Consider the following 17,891-nt stretch of genomic DNA (forward strand, 5'->3'; position numbering starts at 1 on the left):
GGGTCACCCAACTCCTGGGCTGTGGTACCAGTACTGGTCCACGGCCTGTTAGGAACTGGGCCACACAGCAGGAGGTGAGCAGCAGGTGAGCGAGTGAAGTTTCATCTGTATTGACAGCCACCTCCCATCGCTTGCATTACCGCCTGAGCTCTGCCTCCTAAATGCCCTCAGTGGGGCATTCGATTCTCGTAGACGTGAGAACCCTACTGTGAACTGTGCGTGTGAGAGATTGAGATCCTTCACTCCTTGTGAGAATCGTCCTGGAACCATCCCCTCCCTTCCACCCCTGGCTGTGCAAAAATTGTCTCCCATGAAATTGATCCCCCAAAAGGTTGGGGACTGTAGTAGACCTCCTAGATTTTATCTAGTGGTCCCAAAGGAACATAGAGACTTAGGGATCTTCAGAGAGACCTAGGCATGGCCTCCTGCAGAGCTGTTTATGTGCCTTCTGTCCCCTCAGGCACAGTGGCCAGGAGTTAAAAACGACTGCGCCCTTTTTGTAGTAGAAGGTGTGACCCAAATTACCTTTTAATATGTGACTTTTTAGTGTTAACTCACAGTTATTAATTCTTTCTTACTGACTTCCATTCCCTCCCAACACTATACCCTACCTCTCAGTTTGAATTCTGAAAACTTGACATCCCCTTAAAAACTTATTCTAGAATTACAAGGACCCGAGACGTATATAACCCTCTGTGTATGAACTCTATCCCTCATGAATATGCTGTCTTCTTTAAAGGATTTACTTCTGTCTCCTTCTTGGTGAATGACTGAATGACTGTGATTCATTTGTGCATCTGGGAGTTCAGAGTGGTGTCTAGATCTTTATCGCTAACACCCTCTTTTCAAATCCTGGTCTTCACTCAGATGGAGTCACTTTTTGGAAGTTTGCCAGAGATGCTTGAATTTCAAAAGGTGTTTCTCGAGACCCTGGAGGATGGGATTTCAGCGTCGTCTGACTTTAACATACTTGAAACCCCCTCGCAGTTCAGAGTAAGTATTTTAGATGTAGGTTTAAAGCAAATATAGGTGGGTACAGTCCAGAGTTCTCCCCTGGAAGAGAAAGCGGTGTCCCTTGACTGTTGAAAAGATAAGTTTGGTGCTGTCATTCCTCTGGCAGATGGCAAAAAAAGGCTCCGCTTCTCCCTCGAGTGAATGGTCTGGGAATCAGGTGTCTGGGCAGCCCAGCTTTTATGGAATCTGCCTGTTGTTGACATGTCCGTGCTCCCTATTCAGCTCTGCCCAAGGCTCTGCAGGGCGATTGCTTCTGAGGCAGGAGCACCTCCTGCATCTGATTCTGCATCTCTGTGGTCGTGTGACCTTGGGAAGAAAGCATAGGTTCTATGGAGCCCTGTCTCCAAGTGGGCATTGGTGACTGGCAAGAGGACTCCCCGGTGATGGTGAAGAGTCTGCCTGCGATGCAGGAGACCCAGGTTTGATCCCTCGGTCGGGAAAATCCTCTGGAGGAGGAAATGGCAACCCACTCCAGTATCCTTGCCTGGAAAATTCCATGGACGGATGAGCCTGGAGGGGTATAGTCCATGGGGTCACAAAGAGTCGGACATGACTGAAGCCACTTCATTTTTTTTTCCATGAGGTCCTTCCAGGGAGGGAAAGGCGGAAGGCAGTAGAAAGGGACTAAGGAAATACACGGCGAGCATCATTCGTCCTAAGTAAGGCAGAACTGGCTTTATTAATGAGCCTCTCAGATTATTTATATCCTGCCCTGTCGGATGTATTTTTTTAGATAGAACTTTCTTGTCCTTGACTGCACATTGTGTCAATAGGTTCTGCTGCCAGAAACTTCTCAGTCAGCCTGAAGATCTGCCAGAGGCATGCCTGGGCTGTCGTCCATCAGCCGGGCAAGTGGTGCTCCCTGGCTTCAGTCAATACCTTCCTGAAGCACAGTGCCCTGGTGTCTGAAAGACGAATACTCAAAGCGGTCAGATGCCAGGCCAGAGCCAGCAGACATTGAATGAACCATGTCTGATGTAACTTTCCCTCTCTTTCTAGAAACTGCTGTTTTCCCTCGGAGGCTCTTTCCTTTATTATGCGGACCACTTTAAACTGTACAGTGGATTCTGTGCTAATCATATTAAAGTACAGAAGGTTCTAGAGCGAGGTAAGTGGCTCACATTTTATAGCTATACTTTCGAAATTGTTAATTAGAGCAAATTTGTATTCATTAAGGATACGTGTGATTTTAATGGGGTATGCTCCATTGTTGCCCTTGAAATGAACAAACATCAGAGGGAGAGGTTCCAAACTCATTTCAGTTTTCTGGTAACAGTGGATGTGTGTGCCTGAGAACAGAGATGTCGCTTGGCTATCACTTTGCTGTTAGATCACATCTGCATTCTTTTTTTTACCAATGCTTTTTTTCCTTGCTCTAAAAACTTTTAACCAACCATATAAGCCCCTGGAGGGAGTAGAAAGCAATGTATGATGTTTTCTTTCTTGTTAACCTTTTTCTTAAGCCTGAGGATCTACTGCAAAAAACCACCATGAGATAACTACTACCAAACTCACAGGACATGTGTTAACTAAAATGAAAACCTCTTAAGTGAAGCTGGTTTTTATCACAGCCCCTAGCTTGTCACTGAAGTACCTTTTATCTCTCTGCGTTGTTATCCTCTTATTTTATTTGACTGACTTTAACCGAAGACTATTACATTTTTGAAGTCCAAGTAGACGGGGGTAACAAACCCGTCTTGCTCTCCCCCTTCATGTCAACAGCAAACATTACTCTGTGGAGCTGGAGAGATGCCTGAATTTTGGCCCCTGACTTGCAGTGGGTCAGCGTGGGCCAGACGGTCAGTGCACTGATCCTCCTGGGTTTTCGGTGACCAGCCAGCCAGTCAGCTCAGCCTGGGAAGTCTGTCCAGAGATTTGATGGCCGCAGGGACCTTCTTCATGTGCAGGATATTGGAGGGAGTGTTTGTGTCACAGTCCCCATCACCAAGTCAACAACCCTATGCCCTAGCTATTCCTGTAATACCTATTGATGAAAATAATAAACAGACAGTAACAGGAATAGGAGAAAGTTTTATTTGAGCCAAACTGAGTAGGGTCTCAAACAGCCAGACACAAGTGAGCACAAGGACCCTAGCCCAGAAGACAGCTTCTCTGATTGCTCTCTCAGGATTTGCTCCAGAGAAGCAGGGCTACCAGCAGAACAAAGAATACCAAACAAGTCAAGAATACATTCCTTCAGGGCTTCAAGAAAACCAGATCGGCACGTACAGAGCTAGTCAGTATGGCCTTGGCACCTGGGAAGGGAGTTTTATCATGGAAGGAGGACCAGCATTGGTGTCCCAGGTTGGGAGGCATTTAATCTTTATTTTTAACACAGATAATCTTTACTTCTGGTCAGTGTACCTTTTCTTTAATAATTAAAGAAGATGCACAATGTCTGTTTGATAATTCACAAACAGGCTGTTGGCATAAAATTCAAGTTAACTCAGGTATAAGCCAGGATGACTTCCCCAGACCTCAGTGCGTAAACATTTCTTTTATTATGCCCCGAACCAGAAATGCTTAAATGTTATTACCAAAAGCTTCTTTCAGTCATCACACAACTCATTAGGCATGGGATTAGAATTCTCAAACTTGTCTCTCTCAGAAGATAGGTTTCTGTCTTGTTCTTCGGAATTCTCATTTCTGGTGGCAGAGATGAGAGGACACTTTTAAGCTCAAGGTCATGAGCAGCAGTAATTCAGTCTGCATGGAGACCATCAAACAGATACAGGTCCCCAGAGGTCGCTCCCGTTCTGCGGGGGTCCTATAGTGGAAGGCATTTTATGAAAATGTATGTCATCCTAGTTAAGGTCATCTGAACTGTCTCCAGGAAAGGTCACCAGGCTACCTGCATTCTCTCAAGTGTACTTGCAGATCCTGCTTAGGATCTGAACCCACTGAATCTTGAACTCTTAATATAAAATTCCCAGGAGAAAGAAATGATTCCCCCGAGAGGTGAATGCCTCCTTTGGAGTTAAGGTTGCCCTGTGTGCTTCCTCTTGGGAAGATTTGCCACCTGTCTGGAAGCCAGTGAATCAGGGCTGTTTTCCGTGACAGTGGCAAGTGTTTGAGAGGCTTTTGTATTGGAACTTTTTTAGTTGTGTCAACAGGTTAATAGCAGCCAACTACATTTCGAGCCCCTTCTCTCTCTCATCAAATGCTTCCTAATGGCATTGCCATGAAGAATCTGGAGTTTGTGCTTCCATGTGTCTATTTCAGAACCAGGGAATGGTCTCTATGGTATCATGAGGGTGTGGAGGGTTCCTCCAGACACTGACAGTGTTCAGTCATGTCCATGGATGCAGTTCTGCCCTTCAGTTTAAATCCAGAACTTCATAGCATCTTAGAATAGGCTCAAGTTGGAAAATGAAGTCTTAGAGTGCTACCCTCTAGATGAAGTCTTAGAAGTTAACAAGACATAGCCCAAATCTATCTTGTCTGGTTCTTTAAACCAGAAACAACTAATTTCCTCTGAGGAATATCTTCTTGGCAATATAATAAACTAAAAGCATACAGATGGTTTGCTCAGTTCCTTGTCACGGAGATGAACGGTCATCTCACCATCCATGCTGTCTCGTAGCCATATTCAAAATGGTACTGCACCTCCTACAAGTTGTATTTTGCCTTTTGTGTAAAACCCCAAATAAAGGTTTGTCTTCATTCAAATTGGCTGAATTCCAGCAGCTGGTGGACCAGTGCCAGCATGTGGAATCCAAAGCAGCAGCTGAGGTGTCCACAAGCACTCTGAAAACGTTAAATGCACTTGGCCTCATGAGTGTCCTTCATGACACTGCACAGAGAGGGGGTTTTCCCTGCCCGGGGCGGGTCTGAATCTGGTGGAAGGTTTAGACTGCTCGGAGATGTGGAGGTGGAAGCTGTAATGCTTGTCAACTTATTTTTAAAGGAAAAGGAAAAAAAAAGATCTTGCTTTAAAAATAGCCCTTAAGTGTACAAAATAAGTCTGTCCTAGGTCAGTGGAAAAAAAAAATACTGGTTTGTTTTGCTCTATGAATCTTGTGAACGGTATGGTTTAGGTTTGGATAGTACTGTTTTGTGGCTTTATGAATTGTTTGGTATAGACGCTGAAAAAGTGAGTTTCGATCTGTGGGTCTGCAGGTGAACATGCCTTTAAAGTCAGACTCTGCTGCATTTTGACCCCATGTTCTTCTTTGGTCTGGGGCTGGGGCCCTTCTGGCAGCTGAGTAAGCTCCCTTTGTTTGTGGGATTCGTCACTGAGCGGTGATGCGGAATCCTTGTTGACAGCGAGTGCGTGACCCACTGGTGCAGTTGGTTTTTTCCTGGAAGGATGTCAGTAGGAGGGCTGTAGCAGTGGATCATCTTTAATTCCATTAAAACCTAAAGGAAGTGGAATTTACATCATCCTGCTGTGCTCTTCTAAGGGTCTTTTAATCCATCTGCTTGCAGCTAAAACTGATAAAGCCTTTAAGGCTTTTCTGGATGCCCGGAACCCCACCAAGCAGCACTCCTCCACGCTGGAGTCTTACCTCATCAAGCCAGTTCAGAGGGTGCTCAAGTACCCGCTGCTGCTCAAGGAGCTGGTGTCCCTGACGGACCACGAGAGCGAGGAGCACTATCATCTGACGGGTAAGCAGCAGGGCCCAGGGGGACCTGACGGCCGCCACCCCTGGCCTGCGCGCTCCTCTCTTCCTCTGCCTGGTGTCACATTCGGAACATTTCTCAGCATCGTGATTGTTCCCCTTTAGGTACCATTTCGTGTATGCAAACAGCTAGGTATTATGGCCACCCCTGTAGATGGGCACAGCATTTGGGCAAAAATCATCTCACTGGAATAGCCCCCGGGAGGGACGATTCCATTTTCAAAGAACATAATTTAAGCTCAGGGAGTTGAAATAAATTGCTTCGGGTCACGTGTCTAACAAATAGGGCTACCAGGACCTGTGCCCTGGCCTGTTTCCCCACAACTTTTGAGGTTCTGTGTTGTTTGCTGATCCGTTCTGCTGTGTGAGGCTCCACCTTGTGGAGAGCTGTGAGCGGAGACTGAACTCCCAAGGACAGATGCAGCTTTATAGCTGACGCCGACGTGTCTTCTTGGTAACCTCAGAAATGTTCTATCAGCCTAAGTTTGTCAAATACACAGGGCCCCTCACTTTGATAGTAGAGTGGAAGGACTGATGCTGAAGCTCCAATCCTTTGGCCACCTGATGAGAAGAGCTGACTCATTGGAAAAGACCCTGATGCTGGGAAAGATTGAAGGCAGGAGGAGAAGGGGGCGACAGAGGATGAGATGGCTGGATGGCATCACCGACTCAACAGACACAAGCTTGATCAAACTGCAGGAGACAGACAGTAAAGGACTGGGAAGCCTAGCGTGCTGCAGTCCATGGGGTTTCAGAGTCTGATACGACTTAGTGACTGAACAGCAATGAGTATCCCTTAAAGAGATGCTGTTTGGAGAGTAAAGGGGATTTGTTCCCCATGTGTCAGAACTAGGAGATCCAGTTAAGCTGCACCTGATAAGCACATGGAGAGGGAAACAAACTTACTAATAAATATTAGTATTACTGAATAGCAAACAGTGCAAAGTGTAAATGAAACGGTTTTTCTGTGACAAGCATATTGTATCATAAGTAATAAGGATAAACTTTCTGGCATGAAAGTTAAAACTTAGAAAGGATACAAATTATGACTAGGATTAAATTGCTGCGTATAATAGTTCACTTTGCACTGAGATGGTCTTTAAAAGGGGTCTGTTAAAAAAATTGTCTTCTGAAAGTCCCTCTTCTAAAGATGGAATTAAAATCCTGAATCAGAAGAACAAGATATGAAAAATAGTGAGTTTGGAGGTGACTTGAAATTTTGCTTTTTGATCTTGACAAAAATCATCGTCCCTCACATGCCCATGTAGAAAGTTCAAATTAACACCAAACATAAATGCAAACAGTTGCTCTGGAAAGGGGATATTTATGGAGGCTTTTGTAAGTTCTTGTTGAAGAACTGTCATTGATCACTATTCCAGTTAAGTGGTCTGGGAGGAGGGTAAAATTTAAGAGCAGGTATCCTATGGCTAATCGGCCTTGGGTTTAATTCTGGCTCCTCCTTATGTCTGGCAAAAACCCCCCTTTGCACCTGAATTTTCTCATCTGTAAAATGGGAGCAATAATAGATCCTATTCTGATTGCATTGCTGTGGGGATTAAATGAGATGCCTCATGTAAATCACCTAGGAGAATATGCCAGATAGAAAGTGCTCAATAGGTGGGAGCTATTACTGTTAGTGATGCTTTTTATTTGTACTCTGCCTCATTTCAAGGAGAATTTGAGGTGGAAGATAATTTTGCTGTTCTTCATTATAACTAGATTACCATAGGCTATATAAGCCCTACCTGAATGATGCTACTCTTAGTTAAGAACTGTTCTCAAATTCTGGCTTGAATCTTAAGGTTTTTCATTATTGCTGAACGGTAGGATTTCAAACAAATCAAAACTGTAAAACAAATTATGACTGCGTATTTTGCAGAAGCACTAAAGGCAATGGAGAAAGTAGCCAGCCACATCAATGAGATGCAGAAGATATATGAAGATTATGGGACCGTGTTTGACCAGCTTGTAGCAGAGCAGAGTGGAACAGAGAAGGAGGTCAGTAGGATTTTTGGATTTCGAGAGGCTGAATGCCTGTGACCATGGGTCTGGAGGTGACCTCCAGACCAGGCCACCCAGTTAGGGCCTTCCTACAGGAGAAATTACCTAAAATTTTTCTTTTTGATCCTAATGCTTATAATAAGCCACACGATTTAGGTGTAAATATATAAAATTGATTGCATTGGTCTAAAGACGTAACCATCTGTTCTGTTAATAAATACTATACCAAAAGAACTAGTACCTAGCTCGTATCCATATCTCTTCCTCCTTTTTCTGTGGAGCGTGAGGTCAAGACAAACCCCAGAGGCTAGACTATAAATGGAGAGCTGGGGCTGTAGGAGGGGAGGGGAGGGGAGGGATCAGCATGTGGAAAGAGAACTGAAAGCTTTTCCTTTTTTTCCCTTTTCTAACCTCAAGTATTGGTGGCTGCCTCCTTACTTATAAAAGCAGTTTAAGTGGAATTTGACAATTTCCCTACTTTTCTTCTCTGGCTGGATTACCAAATTTAGCATTTTGAGCTTTAAAAAGTCCACACATAAGGAGCAATGTAGTTTAAGTAGAAAAAAGCAAGAACAGGAAACAGCTGGAACTTTTTTTTTAAATTATAGTCAGTTTCAATGTTGGTACCTCTTTTATTAGCAGGCCTCATGTGGTTTCAAAGGCACTTGGGATGAACTTTGACCCTGGGGTGGGAGGAATGTCATCCCACAGGTCACATACAGTGTGTGTGCCTTGGAGCAAAATGCCTTCACCTTTATTTTTCAGTGTGGTGCTTAGCTCATATTTTCAAACCTGCTATTTAGGCCCTGTGTTCATGGGAACCATAAAAATGGAACATACTTGACTTTTAGCCATGACCATATATGTGTGGTTCCCCTCTCTCCTGAGCGACCCCCGCCCCTGGATTTCCTTGTCTTCTTGATCTCGTTTTTACCATTTAGGTCACAGAACTTTCAATGGGGGAGCTTCTGATGCACTCAACAGTGTCCTGGTTGAATCCATTTCTGTCTCTAGGAAAAGCCAGAAAGGACCTTGAACTCACAGTATTTGGTTAGTATTCCATTCACAAGAATATAAACTTGAGGGGCTGGCAAGAATGAAGAACTTCCTAAACCCACAAACTCCTGATTTCCAGGACTTAGAGTCACTGCACTAAGGGCTTTGACTTAACGTGGGCCGCTTCCAGCTCTTCAGAAGCCTTGCCCTGTACACACACGACCTTCTTCTCCCTTCTGCTGCTTGGCTTGGTGGATCTGGCCAAGTGTTACAGGAACAGAGCTCCTGGGTCTGTTTTTGAAATCTGTCATCTTAGTTTGCTGCACTCCAAAATGTCTTAATTCCTACCGAGAGCTGGGAGAGGGGGCATAGACTGTGTGTTCTCACTGAGATGAACCCCATGTCCTCAGCTTCTGATAAAACAAGAATTCAGAAAACAAAATGCCAGGATCTCGTTCAAACAATAGCTTTTAAATAAGCAAGTACTTGTGCGTGATTCAAATATGAACAGAACGAAGTACTATTTATTCACCCGTGTGTCAGCATTGTGGAAACTTGAAGAGCTTTGTTCTATTAAAATATTCAGCTTCAATTCAATGTTAGGAGAATTTGTATTAAATAATGACATTTCTTTCTCTTCTCTTTAGTTTTTAAGAGAGCTGTCATATTGGTTTATAAAGAAAACTGCAAACTGAAAAAGAAATTGGTAAGACATGAATTAACTTTGGTTAAAGCTAACTTTGTGAACTGTACCTTCCTGGTACTTAACTGGGAAGCCTGCTAAGGACCAAGGCCTGGCCAACTGATGTGGCTTATTCCTGGGGTAACTGAGCAAATCAGATACTTGGAGTATTTCTTATTCTCCCCATCAAAGACGTTTGTTTGAAAAGATGTAATACCCATTCTGGGGGCCTACCTAGAAAAGCAGCTTTTCTGTCCCTAAAAATGACCCATGTTTGCTCCATACAAGTCAGTCAGACTTTTGGTTTCTTTTTAGAGGTGGTAACATGAGGTCATAGGAGGCTTGCTTGTCATTATTGCTCAGAAGCCTAGGACTTCTGCTCCCCAAACTACAACTCTGCCCTGTCCACATCCCATCGGAGAGCTTCCTCAAAGCTGGGGCTCACCTGACCAATTCCCTTCTGCATTCTGAGCCCCACACAGCGGCAGGTCTGCACCAGGGACAGCACCCAGTTCCTGCCATGTGCACACGTACCCTGGGAGCCAGCTTGCTCTAACCCTGCTCTTGGGGGGCTTTCACCTTACAGCCCTCAAATTCCCGGCCTGTGCACGGCAATGCCGACTTGGATCCGTTTAAGTTCCGCTGGTTGATTCCCATATCCGCGCTTCAAGTTAGACTGGGAAATACAGCAGGTAATTGTTGTGTGTCGTACAAATGCCAGGAAAAAAAAAAAAAAATCTTCAGGGAATTTTCAAACTATGGAATGAAAAAGTAGGAGGAAGGAACCTGGGGATAACTTCTGGTATTTTACAGGCAAGGAAAATGAGGACGAGAGATTGTTGTGATGTCTCTTTACAGGCTTTGGAGGAAGTAAATGCTAGAGGATGACTTTTCTTTGCCAAATACTTCTCTTCATTGTTTTCTTATTTTCACTGTTTATGGTTTTCAACATTTTCCTAATATCCTAATATCTAACATTTCTAGTTATTCTAATAATTTTAGGGTAATATCTATCCCTAAAATTTGTTAAAGAAACACAGGTCCACAAATTTTTACAAAATTTGAAATACCAGAAAATTCCTTAAGATTCAGCAGTATTACAAGTGATACAGAAAAAAATTTTCCATGCAAAATGTTCAGAGATCCTTCTAGAATAACCCTGTTCTGGTGACAGTGCCTCTGGTGATGGAAAAGACCACCAGGCTGAGGCCCGCAGTGACAGTCTGGGTCCCTGTTCAGTTTTTGTGGGAAGTACTCATGTTTCCTGGACCATGATTGAGTGTGGTGCTGGCTGCCTTACCTAAAGTGCCTGAGTACATCCTATTGTTCCTTCCAAGGAATGAGGTTGAAAAATGGGGTCCACTTACCTCTTTCCCAGAGATAGGGCAAAAGCACCAAGGTGGATGGGAAATGTCAGCAGGAAATGTACAAAAAGTAACTAAACATATTTAACTTTTTGTAACTATTGTGGAAGTCATACACAGAATTGGGCCCCAGAAGAAAATGATGAGAGTCAGGATTGGGAATACTGAACTCTTTAAAAAAAGTTACTAGAGTGTGGGTTTCAAGTTTCACCAGTGTCCTTTATCACAGCATCTCTGGCAGAGTTGCAGCCCCTGGCTTCTTTCTACACAGGGACAGAAAATAATTCCTTATGGGAGCTGATCCACACCAAGTCAGAAATAGAAGGACGCCCAGAGACCATCTTTCAGTTGTGCTGCAGGTATTACTGCCTTCCGAAAATGAGAGCCTGTGGGAATGAGACAGAGTTATGTTCTCTTAAAAATAAACCCATTTTTAGTGCCCTCTTGAATTTTGATGACTTCAGGATCACACCCCCACTCTGCAAACTGGCAACTGCGGCTCTAGTAGAATAATACATTGATTAAATATACAGCCAAAGCTTAGTGCCTGCAGGAAGTTCAAGGACGATCAGTTCTCCTTTTGTAAGTGACAAGAGACCGCGGCATGCAGAGGCTGGGCAACTTGCTGTCAGTCTGCCCTCATGCAGCACGGGAGGGCAGCAGACAAGGGGACGCTGGGTGAGAGCAGAAACCACCAGTGTTTTCTCTCCCCTCCAGTGACAACGAAAGCAAAACCAGCATCGTCAAGGTGATTCGAGCTATTCTGAGGGAAAACTTCAGGCGCCACATAAAGTGTGAACTGCCCCTGGAGAAAACATGTAAGGATCGCCTGGTACCCCTTAAGAACCGCGTTCCTGTCTCAGCCAAATTAGGTGAGAATTCGTCTAGCCTTGGGTGTACTCAGGAGAACATGATGACCTTCTCTGTAAGCATGCATGCTCTTAGAACAGGGGAGCCAGTCATCACTTTGTAAATGATCTGCAGTAGCTTTCTAAGCTGTAAACCAGACCCCAACACACAGGACGGAATGAGGTGGTCACTGCCATTCTATTTAAGAAACCTAAAGCATGCCTCTCCCCACTTTATACAGTATAACCACCCCCAACCCCAAATCCTTGTCTCCACTAGCTGACAGTCTACACTTCCTATCTTCTCTCTTCCACTGAGATGTACTGGAGTCGAGGGACTTGGTTCTGCTCATTGCCACGTTGGCTTTGCCAACAGTGCAAAGCCTCTAGAGAAGGTCAATACTAAGTAAATAAAGGTCAAAAAATCGAATATACCCACTCTTAGTAAACCCACTGTATAGATAAGCATTCTAAATCCTGCTGCTCTTAAACTTTGTTTTTTAAAACTTTTAGCTTTCTATATAGCTATTTCATTAATACCACTGATCTAGTTTTTAGTCTTGCAAAATGTATCTCTTATTTTTGGTAGTTTGACCTCTTCAGAGTTACCATATATTTTCTATTTTTTCCTCCACTGGCAAAATAAGCTACAGCCATCAAAAATATACTACTGTCAGCAGAAACACAACTGAACTCCCCCTCTTCCTTTCAACCCAAGAGAAAGGAATTAAACACAAATACACGTGTGTGCAACTCAATATTCTTGTTAAATCTCAAAGTTGATGAGAAATCCAACAGACAGTTCTCATGAGAAAACGAGCATTTTTCAATCTTCACCTGAGCAGCAATGGAAATAAACAGGTGGGAAGGTGGGCAGAGAAAGAATGTAATCTTAGTTCTGAAACTACAAAGTACTTTAGTAAAAGAAAGGAAACTAGATTTTATTAGCCACTAACTTTTAAATTTATTCATTAGCAAAATAAGAATCCTAGCCCTTATGACACTTCATCACTTATTCTATCTTAATAAGTTCTGATAACTGATCATGCAAAAATGCCAAATTCCCCAACTTTAAATTTCAACTACACGTAAGTAAAAAAGGTCCATATTTGCAGTATCTACATTTTTTTTTTTTTTTGGCTCAAGTCCCAGGACAGTTGGTAACTGAAGTGAAATGAAAAAATGTTAATTAAGATGTTAACTCTCATAACCTCCAAAGCCAACATTACACATTCAGAATCAGTTCCTCCGTCATAAGGGAATGTGTGCTTTTCTCATTGCAGCTTCATCCAGGTCCTTAAAAGTCCTTAAGAATTCCTCCAGCAGCGAGTGGCCGGGGGAGCCAGGCAAGGGCAGCTCCCTGGACTCGGACGAGGGCAGCCTGAGCAGCAGCACCCAGAGCAGCGGCTGCCCCCCTGCAGGGAGCAGGCAGGACACCCAGCAGCACCCCCACTCGGGCCTGGCCGACTTCTCCGACAGTCTCATCAAAGAGAGCGACATTCTGAGCGATGAGGAGGAGGACTACCCCCAGGCTCGGAGGCAGGGCAGCCCCACCAAAGACATTGAGATCCAGTTCCAGAGACTGAGGATCTCTGAGGACCCCGACGCTCACCCAGCTGAAGAGCCGCCCGGCAAGGATGGGCAGCCCAAGCTGGTGCGGGGGCACTTCTGTGCCATCAAACGCAAGGCCAACAGCACCAAGCGGGACAGGGGCACCCTGCTGAAGGCGCAGACGCGTCACCAGTCCCTGGACAGTCATCCTGGAAATGCCAACCTTGATCTCAGCTCTGTCCTCGAGCGAGAATTCAGTGTCCAGAGCTTAACGTCGGTTGTCAACGAAGAGTGCTTTTATGAAACAGAGAGCCATGGAAAGTCCTAGCACAGTCCAACCCAGATATGGGTTACATTGCTGGTTTCACTGTTAAACTGGTGGCGAAATGAAAATTGCAGAAACACTATTCATTAGGTTTTGTGCAGGATACATTTTCCCACAAATAGCTGTAAAGACTTAAGTTATTTTAATTTATTGTGGATCAGAAAACTAGCTTAAACTGGTCAGAATTTGTAAATTACTTAGTTTATATCCCTTTTGAGCAGGTATCAAAATTATTTAGAATCCTTAAGACGAATGCATTCTAATTTATGTAGAAAAAAGTGGGGAAGTTGTGATTAATAGCTTTTAAAAGGTCATTTTTTTCTCCAATACTTTCTTTCAACTATTAGGTTTCACTTTATTTAAAGCATATTTAAATTATTCTAATGTGGGTTAGGGGTACAATGTGCAGAGACTTCATTTTTGTAAGGTTGTAATAGATGCTGTTTATACTAAACATGTCACATCTATGCAGTATATATATGTATATTAAAGCTTGTACTGTATCTTACTTGATATTTATTCTCTTTACCAAGCTGTAAAAGGGGAGTAAGTCACAGCCGTGAGCACATATGAGAAGTTCAACACCTGGCAGGGTGGCAGCCCCTGAAGTAGCAGCTACAGTCTGCAGCTCTCCTTGTCATCCTCTTTTTTCTGACTTTTGCCTGAGTTCTTCTCTGAAATTGTAAGCAAAGAGGTGTGGGTCTTCGTCACACATTTTTCGGTACACATCGCAGAGGCTCTTAAAATGTGAGACAGTGAGTTGGGTAGGTCGGAGAGTCGGGTCCACATCTGCCGACTCTAACAGTTTTCCTGTGCTTTCTAATCGCTGAGCTTCAGGGAATAACATTCTGAAAGGAAGAGGAAAAAAAATCAGATTTCACTTAAATTCTACAAATGATGCTGCTTCCTTCTCCCCTCCTTTGAAAATGGCATGGTTCCGACAACATTAGGGAGTGGAAGAGGAGCCTCTGCAGTGACCTGCGGGCCCCAAGCCCATGGAGGAGGCTCTGCTTACACCACCGGCAACAGGTATGAACCCCCCACTGAGGGCGGAGCTAATCTGACAATGTGAGAAAAATCTTTAAGGGAAATTTATCATATGCTCAGCTGCATTCTCAGAGAAATACAAGTTTGTGCCTCACATTTTAAATATAAAAACTGCATATTATTTCTGGTACAGTTTTGATTCTCTGTCACTTGAATTTACCAGCCTAAAGTTAGAAAACATGTGAAAATAGAAAGTTATTTTCCTCTTTAACTGAAGCATCCTTAAAATTGACTCAAGTATAAATTGTAAATTTCATCTAACAATCAGATTATTGTTTTAAAGTGAATAGTGAAACTGACTGAAATATTGCAAAGCTACACCTAGATTCTGTTTTCTTCTCAGAGATTCAACAGAACTTGTCTCAAAGGGCTTGGAAGACGGCGTGGCAAGAGGAGACCGAGCTTTCTTACAGGCTGATGGTCTTCTCAACCAGGAACGCCAGGTCCCCACATGTTCAGGGTGAGTTGACTGCGTTCAGCTTCATGGCAAGCAGGGATCTGATCATAATTTCTGTGATCTGAGACTGCTGTGTGGTGTCACAAGACTTGGTCCATCTCTGCACAGGGGGTGGCATGTGTGCCATGAAAGGAGCTCATTACTTAGCTGGGGGTTGTCTTGGAAACGCTAGGGCCAGCTCTGGGCTCAGGCTCGTTCCAGGACTGCTACGCTTAGGATGTACTTTCCGTGATTTTTTTTTCCCCTCCTTGATCTCCAGCTTGTGTCCAACTTGTGGCAAAGCATCCTGGCGGGGGGGCGGCGGCGGTACTGCGGCGAACCAGAGGGGTGCCTTCACTCTAATGGTACCAGGATAGCCAGCGGCATCACCAACTAGAGAAGTAGTAACTTCCTGGTGAGCATGAACACTGGCCTAACTAGAGCCAGCCAACGGCAGGCTGAGGATTCTACCTGTCCTGTCAGAGCCTCAAGGGTGGGTCTGTGGATTCCAATGGTTTCAGGAGGCAGCTGTCCAGCTGGGCCTGAAGTAATTTCACATGCTAAGGGGACTCTTCACAAAACCAGAACGAGAGAACTGAAATGGAGCTAGCTTTTAGAAAATAGTGCGTGCCAAGTCACTTCAGTCATGTCCGACTCTTTGCAACCCCATGGACTGTAGCCTGCGAGGCTCCTCTGTCCATGGGATTCTCTAGGCAAGAATACTGGAGTGGGCTGCCATGCCCTCCTCCAGGGGATCCTTCTGGCCCAGGCTCGAACCTGTGTCTCTTTACATCTCGTGCACTGGCAGGCAGGTTCTTTACCACTAGCGCCACTGGGAAGCCCTGGAAACTAGTATATGCCTCTAAAGCTAAACTGATGTAAAGAACTACAGTTGACTGTATTAGGTGGATATCTTAAAAACACACATTTGCTTTCCTGCCTTCTTAGACTATGTGGGCCTAGTCACTCGTTTTCCTGTCACTGGCTACCTTGAGGCCTCTTCAGGCTCACACACAGGAGCTTTCTGTTAATAAAAACAGATACACACGGATCTCACGGATACTCCAGATGTTGTTCTGGCTACTCAGAAGTTATCTTTGCTTCCTAATTTTAAACATGTCCTTAAAATCTTCAAGATACAGCAACCTGACGGAAAGAGGGCATTAAAAAACCCACTTAGACAGTGTGTGATAGGAGATACACACATATTTGGTCTCTATCCTAGGTTCCTGAGACAGAGCTTCTAAAATCTTTGGAATTTCCTGAGTAGGGGGTGACAGGAACATCGTTTGTTATTCATAACAAGCCCCTTTTGATCACACCTGAGTTCTGTGCTAACGAGGTGATTCTTGGTGGCCCCTGGAAAGCATCAGGCTAGGGGACTCAATTATGTGACTGAAGGATGCACCACTCACTGCATGTCTGAGGAAAGAAGAGCTGGAAAACTGAGCTTGATCGCCAGCGGCCAAGGCTTTACTCAGTCCAGCTTGGGTAATGAACTTCATAAAACCCCCAAATAATAGGGTTAGGAGAGCTTCAAGGCTGGTGAACACACGAGGTGCTGGGAGGTAAGAAACCTTGAGAGGGCATCCCACCCCCAAACCACGTGCTGGGCCTCTCCTCCAACTCTGGCAGTTCCCAAGTTACAGCCTTTAAAACCAATACATGAAGGTAAGTGTACTATGAGCCATTCTAGAGATTATTGAGGCTGAAGATGGATGAGATCATGGAAACTGCCAATTAACAGCCAGTCAGAAAATACCAGCAACAGTCTGAGACTCGCCACTAGTGTCTGAAGTGGGGACAGCCTGGTGGCACTGAGCTGAGGGGCTGCGTTAATACCAGGCAGTGAGTTATCAGACTTGAATTAAATTGCATGACACCCAGGTGGTGGTTGGAAAATTAGGGAATTTTCTCGTGTTGGAGAAAATACCACATGTGTAGTGACAGAAGTGTCAAGAGTAACAACAGCTTAGACGGTTTGAGTCCTGAGTGAAATCATGACCTCCCAGTACAGGCTCACTGTAAACTGTGTGATGTCAGTTTTAGTTTGTACTTACGACCAAACAAAACCTCCCAGTGGCATCTGCGGTTAAGACAACGTTTTGCTTTCTCCTCAGTGGCTGTCAAAGTTTGTTCATTGCAGGATCTGAACTAAGTAATATTTACAGGCAGTTTGAACAATCATAAAAACATTAGTTCTTAATCTTGGAAGGTGATTGAGGAGTGTGTAAAAAGTGCTACCGAGCAGGAAAAAACATTCTTACCCGAGCCCTCGATGGCAGTATTTCCTTCGGAACTGAAAGGCATTCTGAACCACCTTCTCCACCAGCTTGAAGGGCTGCTCGATCCTGGGCCGGGGCAGTGGGGTGAAGTGCACCACGCCCGAGTCCACCTTCATTGCCAGAAAACACACAGCATTTTACTGCCTGGTGCAGTATATTAAACAGTTTATCCTCGTACAGCGCAGGAGGGTGGATCTCCTCCAGGCATGTAAGATGCACACTCGCCTCTGAGCTGCCGCAGGGACTCCCAGTTGGCTGCATCTGTTCTGTAATGGCAGCCACTAGGCCTGTGCTTAATAGTCACTTAATTTTAGAATGCGGTTCTTACAATGGCCGTTTAAGATTAATCCAAGTAATCTTTAAAGTCTGTAGGCAGGTAACAGCATAACAATATTAAGCTTTTGAATGAGTGAAAAAATAAGCTGCAGCAGCAGTTCCGCAAGTAAGGCTGGACTTCAAAAGCCAGAGATGTGGCAGATGGGCCCCCAAGGGACCACTCAGCCCTAAACTCCCCAGAAAGAACATCAATTAGGACACCACTTCTTTCGGATACAGACACTGATTAATCAGCTGGATTGAATTCATGCTCGTTGTCTGCATGGCCACATAACTTTCTGCTAATAACTTTAAATGTCCCACGAGGCACAGGCAGGAACCAAATGGAATGGAAACCACCAAAAATACTACTGTTTAAGTGTTAAGCTACTACCAGCTGTTGAG

The 17,891-nt window shown here is 44.4% G+C and overlaps 2 protein-coding genes across 7 annotated transcripts in view; one reads left to right on the forward strand and one right to left on the reverse strand.

Annotated features, from left to right (window-relative positions):
• TIAM2 (TIAM Rac1 associated GEF 2) overlaps positions 1 to 17,891 on the forward strand; it is a 240,326-nt gene that overhangs the window by 221,590 nt on the left and 845 nt on the right. For 5 of the 6 annotated variants that reach the window (XM_015097499.3, XM_042253662.2, XM_042253661.2 and 2 more), the window contains 11 exons: positions 868 to 993; positions 2,014 to 2,122; positions 5,443 to 5,622; positions 7,516 to 7,634; positions 8,579 to 8,687; positions 9,281 to 9,339; positions 9,902 to 10,007; positions 10,951 to 11,038; positions 11,397 to 11,551; positions 12,811 to 14,432; positions 14,794 to 14,910. In XM_015097499.3, the coding sequence (XP_014952985.2) occupies positions 868 to 993; positions 2,014 to 2,122; positions 5,443 to 5,622; positions 7,516 to 7,634; positions 8,579 to 8,687; positions 9,281 to 9,339; positions 9,902 to 10,007; positions 10,951 to 11,038; positions 11,397 to 11,551; positions 12,811 to 13,406 (1,647 nt within the window). In that variant the 3' untranslated portion in view covers positions 13,407 to 14,432; positions 14,794 to 14,910. Of the gene's footprint in view, positions 1 to 867; positions 994 to 2,013; positions 2,123 to 5,442; positions 5,623 to 7,515; positions 7,635 to 8,578; positions 8,688 to 9,280; positions 9,340 to 9,901; positions 10,008 to 10,950; positions 11,039 to 11,396; positions 11,552 to 12,810; positions 14,433 to 14,793; positions 15,302 to 17,891 lie in introns of all 6 variants that reach the window. The other variant, XM_060419854.1, reaches the window with a different exon arrangement.
• TFB1M (transcription factor B1, mitochondrial) overlaps positions 12,276 to 17,891 on the reverse strand; it is a 61,580-nt gene continuing 55,964 nt past the window's right edge. The window contains exons 6-7 of the mRNA XM_012183173.4: positions 17,154 to 17,281; positions 12,276 to 14,251 (exon numbers count right to left, since the gene is read on the reverse strand). Of these exons, the coding sequence (XP_012038563.3) occupies positions 14,041 to 14,251; positions 17,154 to 17,281 (339 nt within the window). The 3' untranslated portion in view covers positions 12,276 to 14,040. The remainder of the gene's footprint in view (positions 14,252 to 17,153; positions 17,282 to 17,891) is intronic.

This window comes from Ovis aries, chromosome 8 (assembly GCF_016772045.2).
Source record: "Ovis aries strain OAR_USU_Benz2616 breed Rambouillet chromosome 8, ARS-UI_Ramb_v3.0, whole genome shotgun sequence".
In the NCBI taxonomy this organism is placed as follows: domain Eukaryota; kingdom Metazoa; phylum Chordata; class Mammalia; order Artiodactyla; family Bovidae; genus Ovis; species Ovis aries.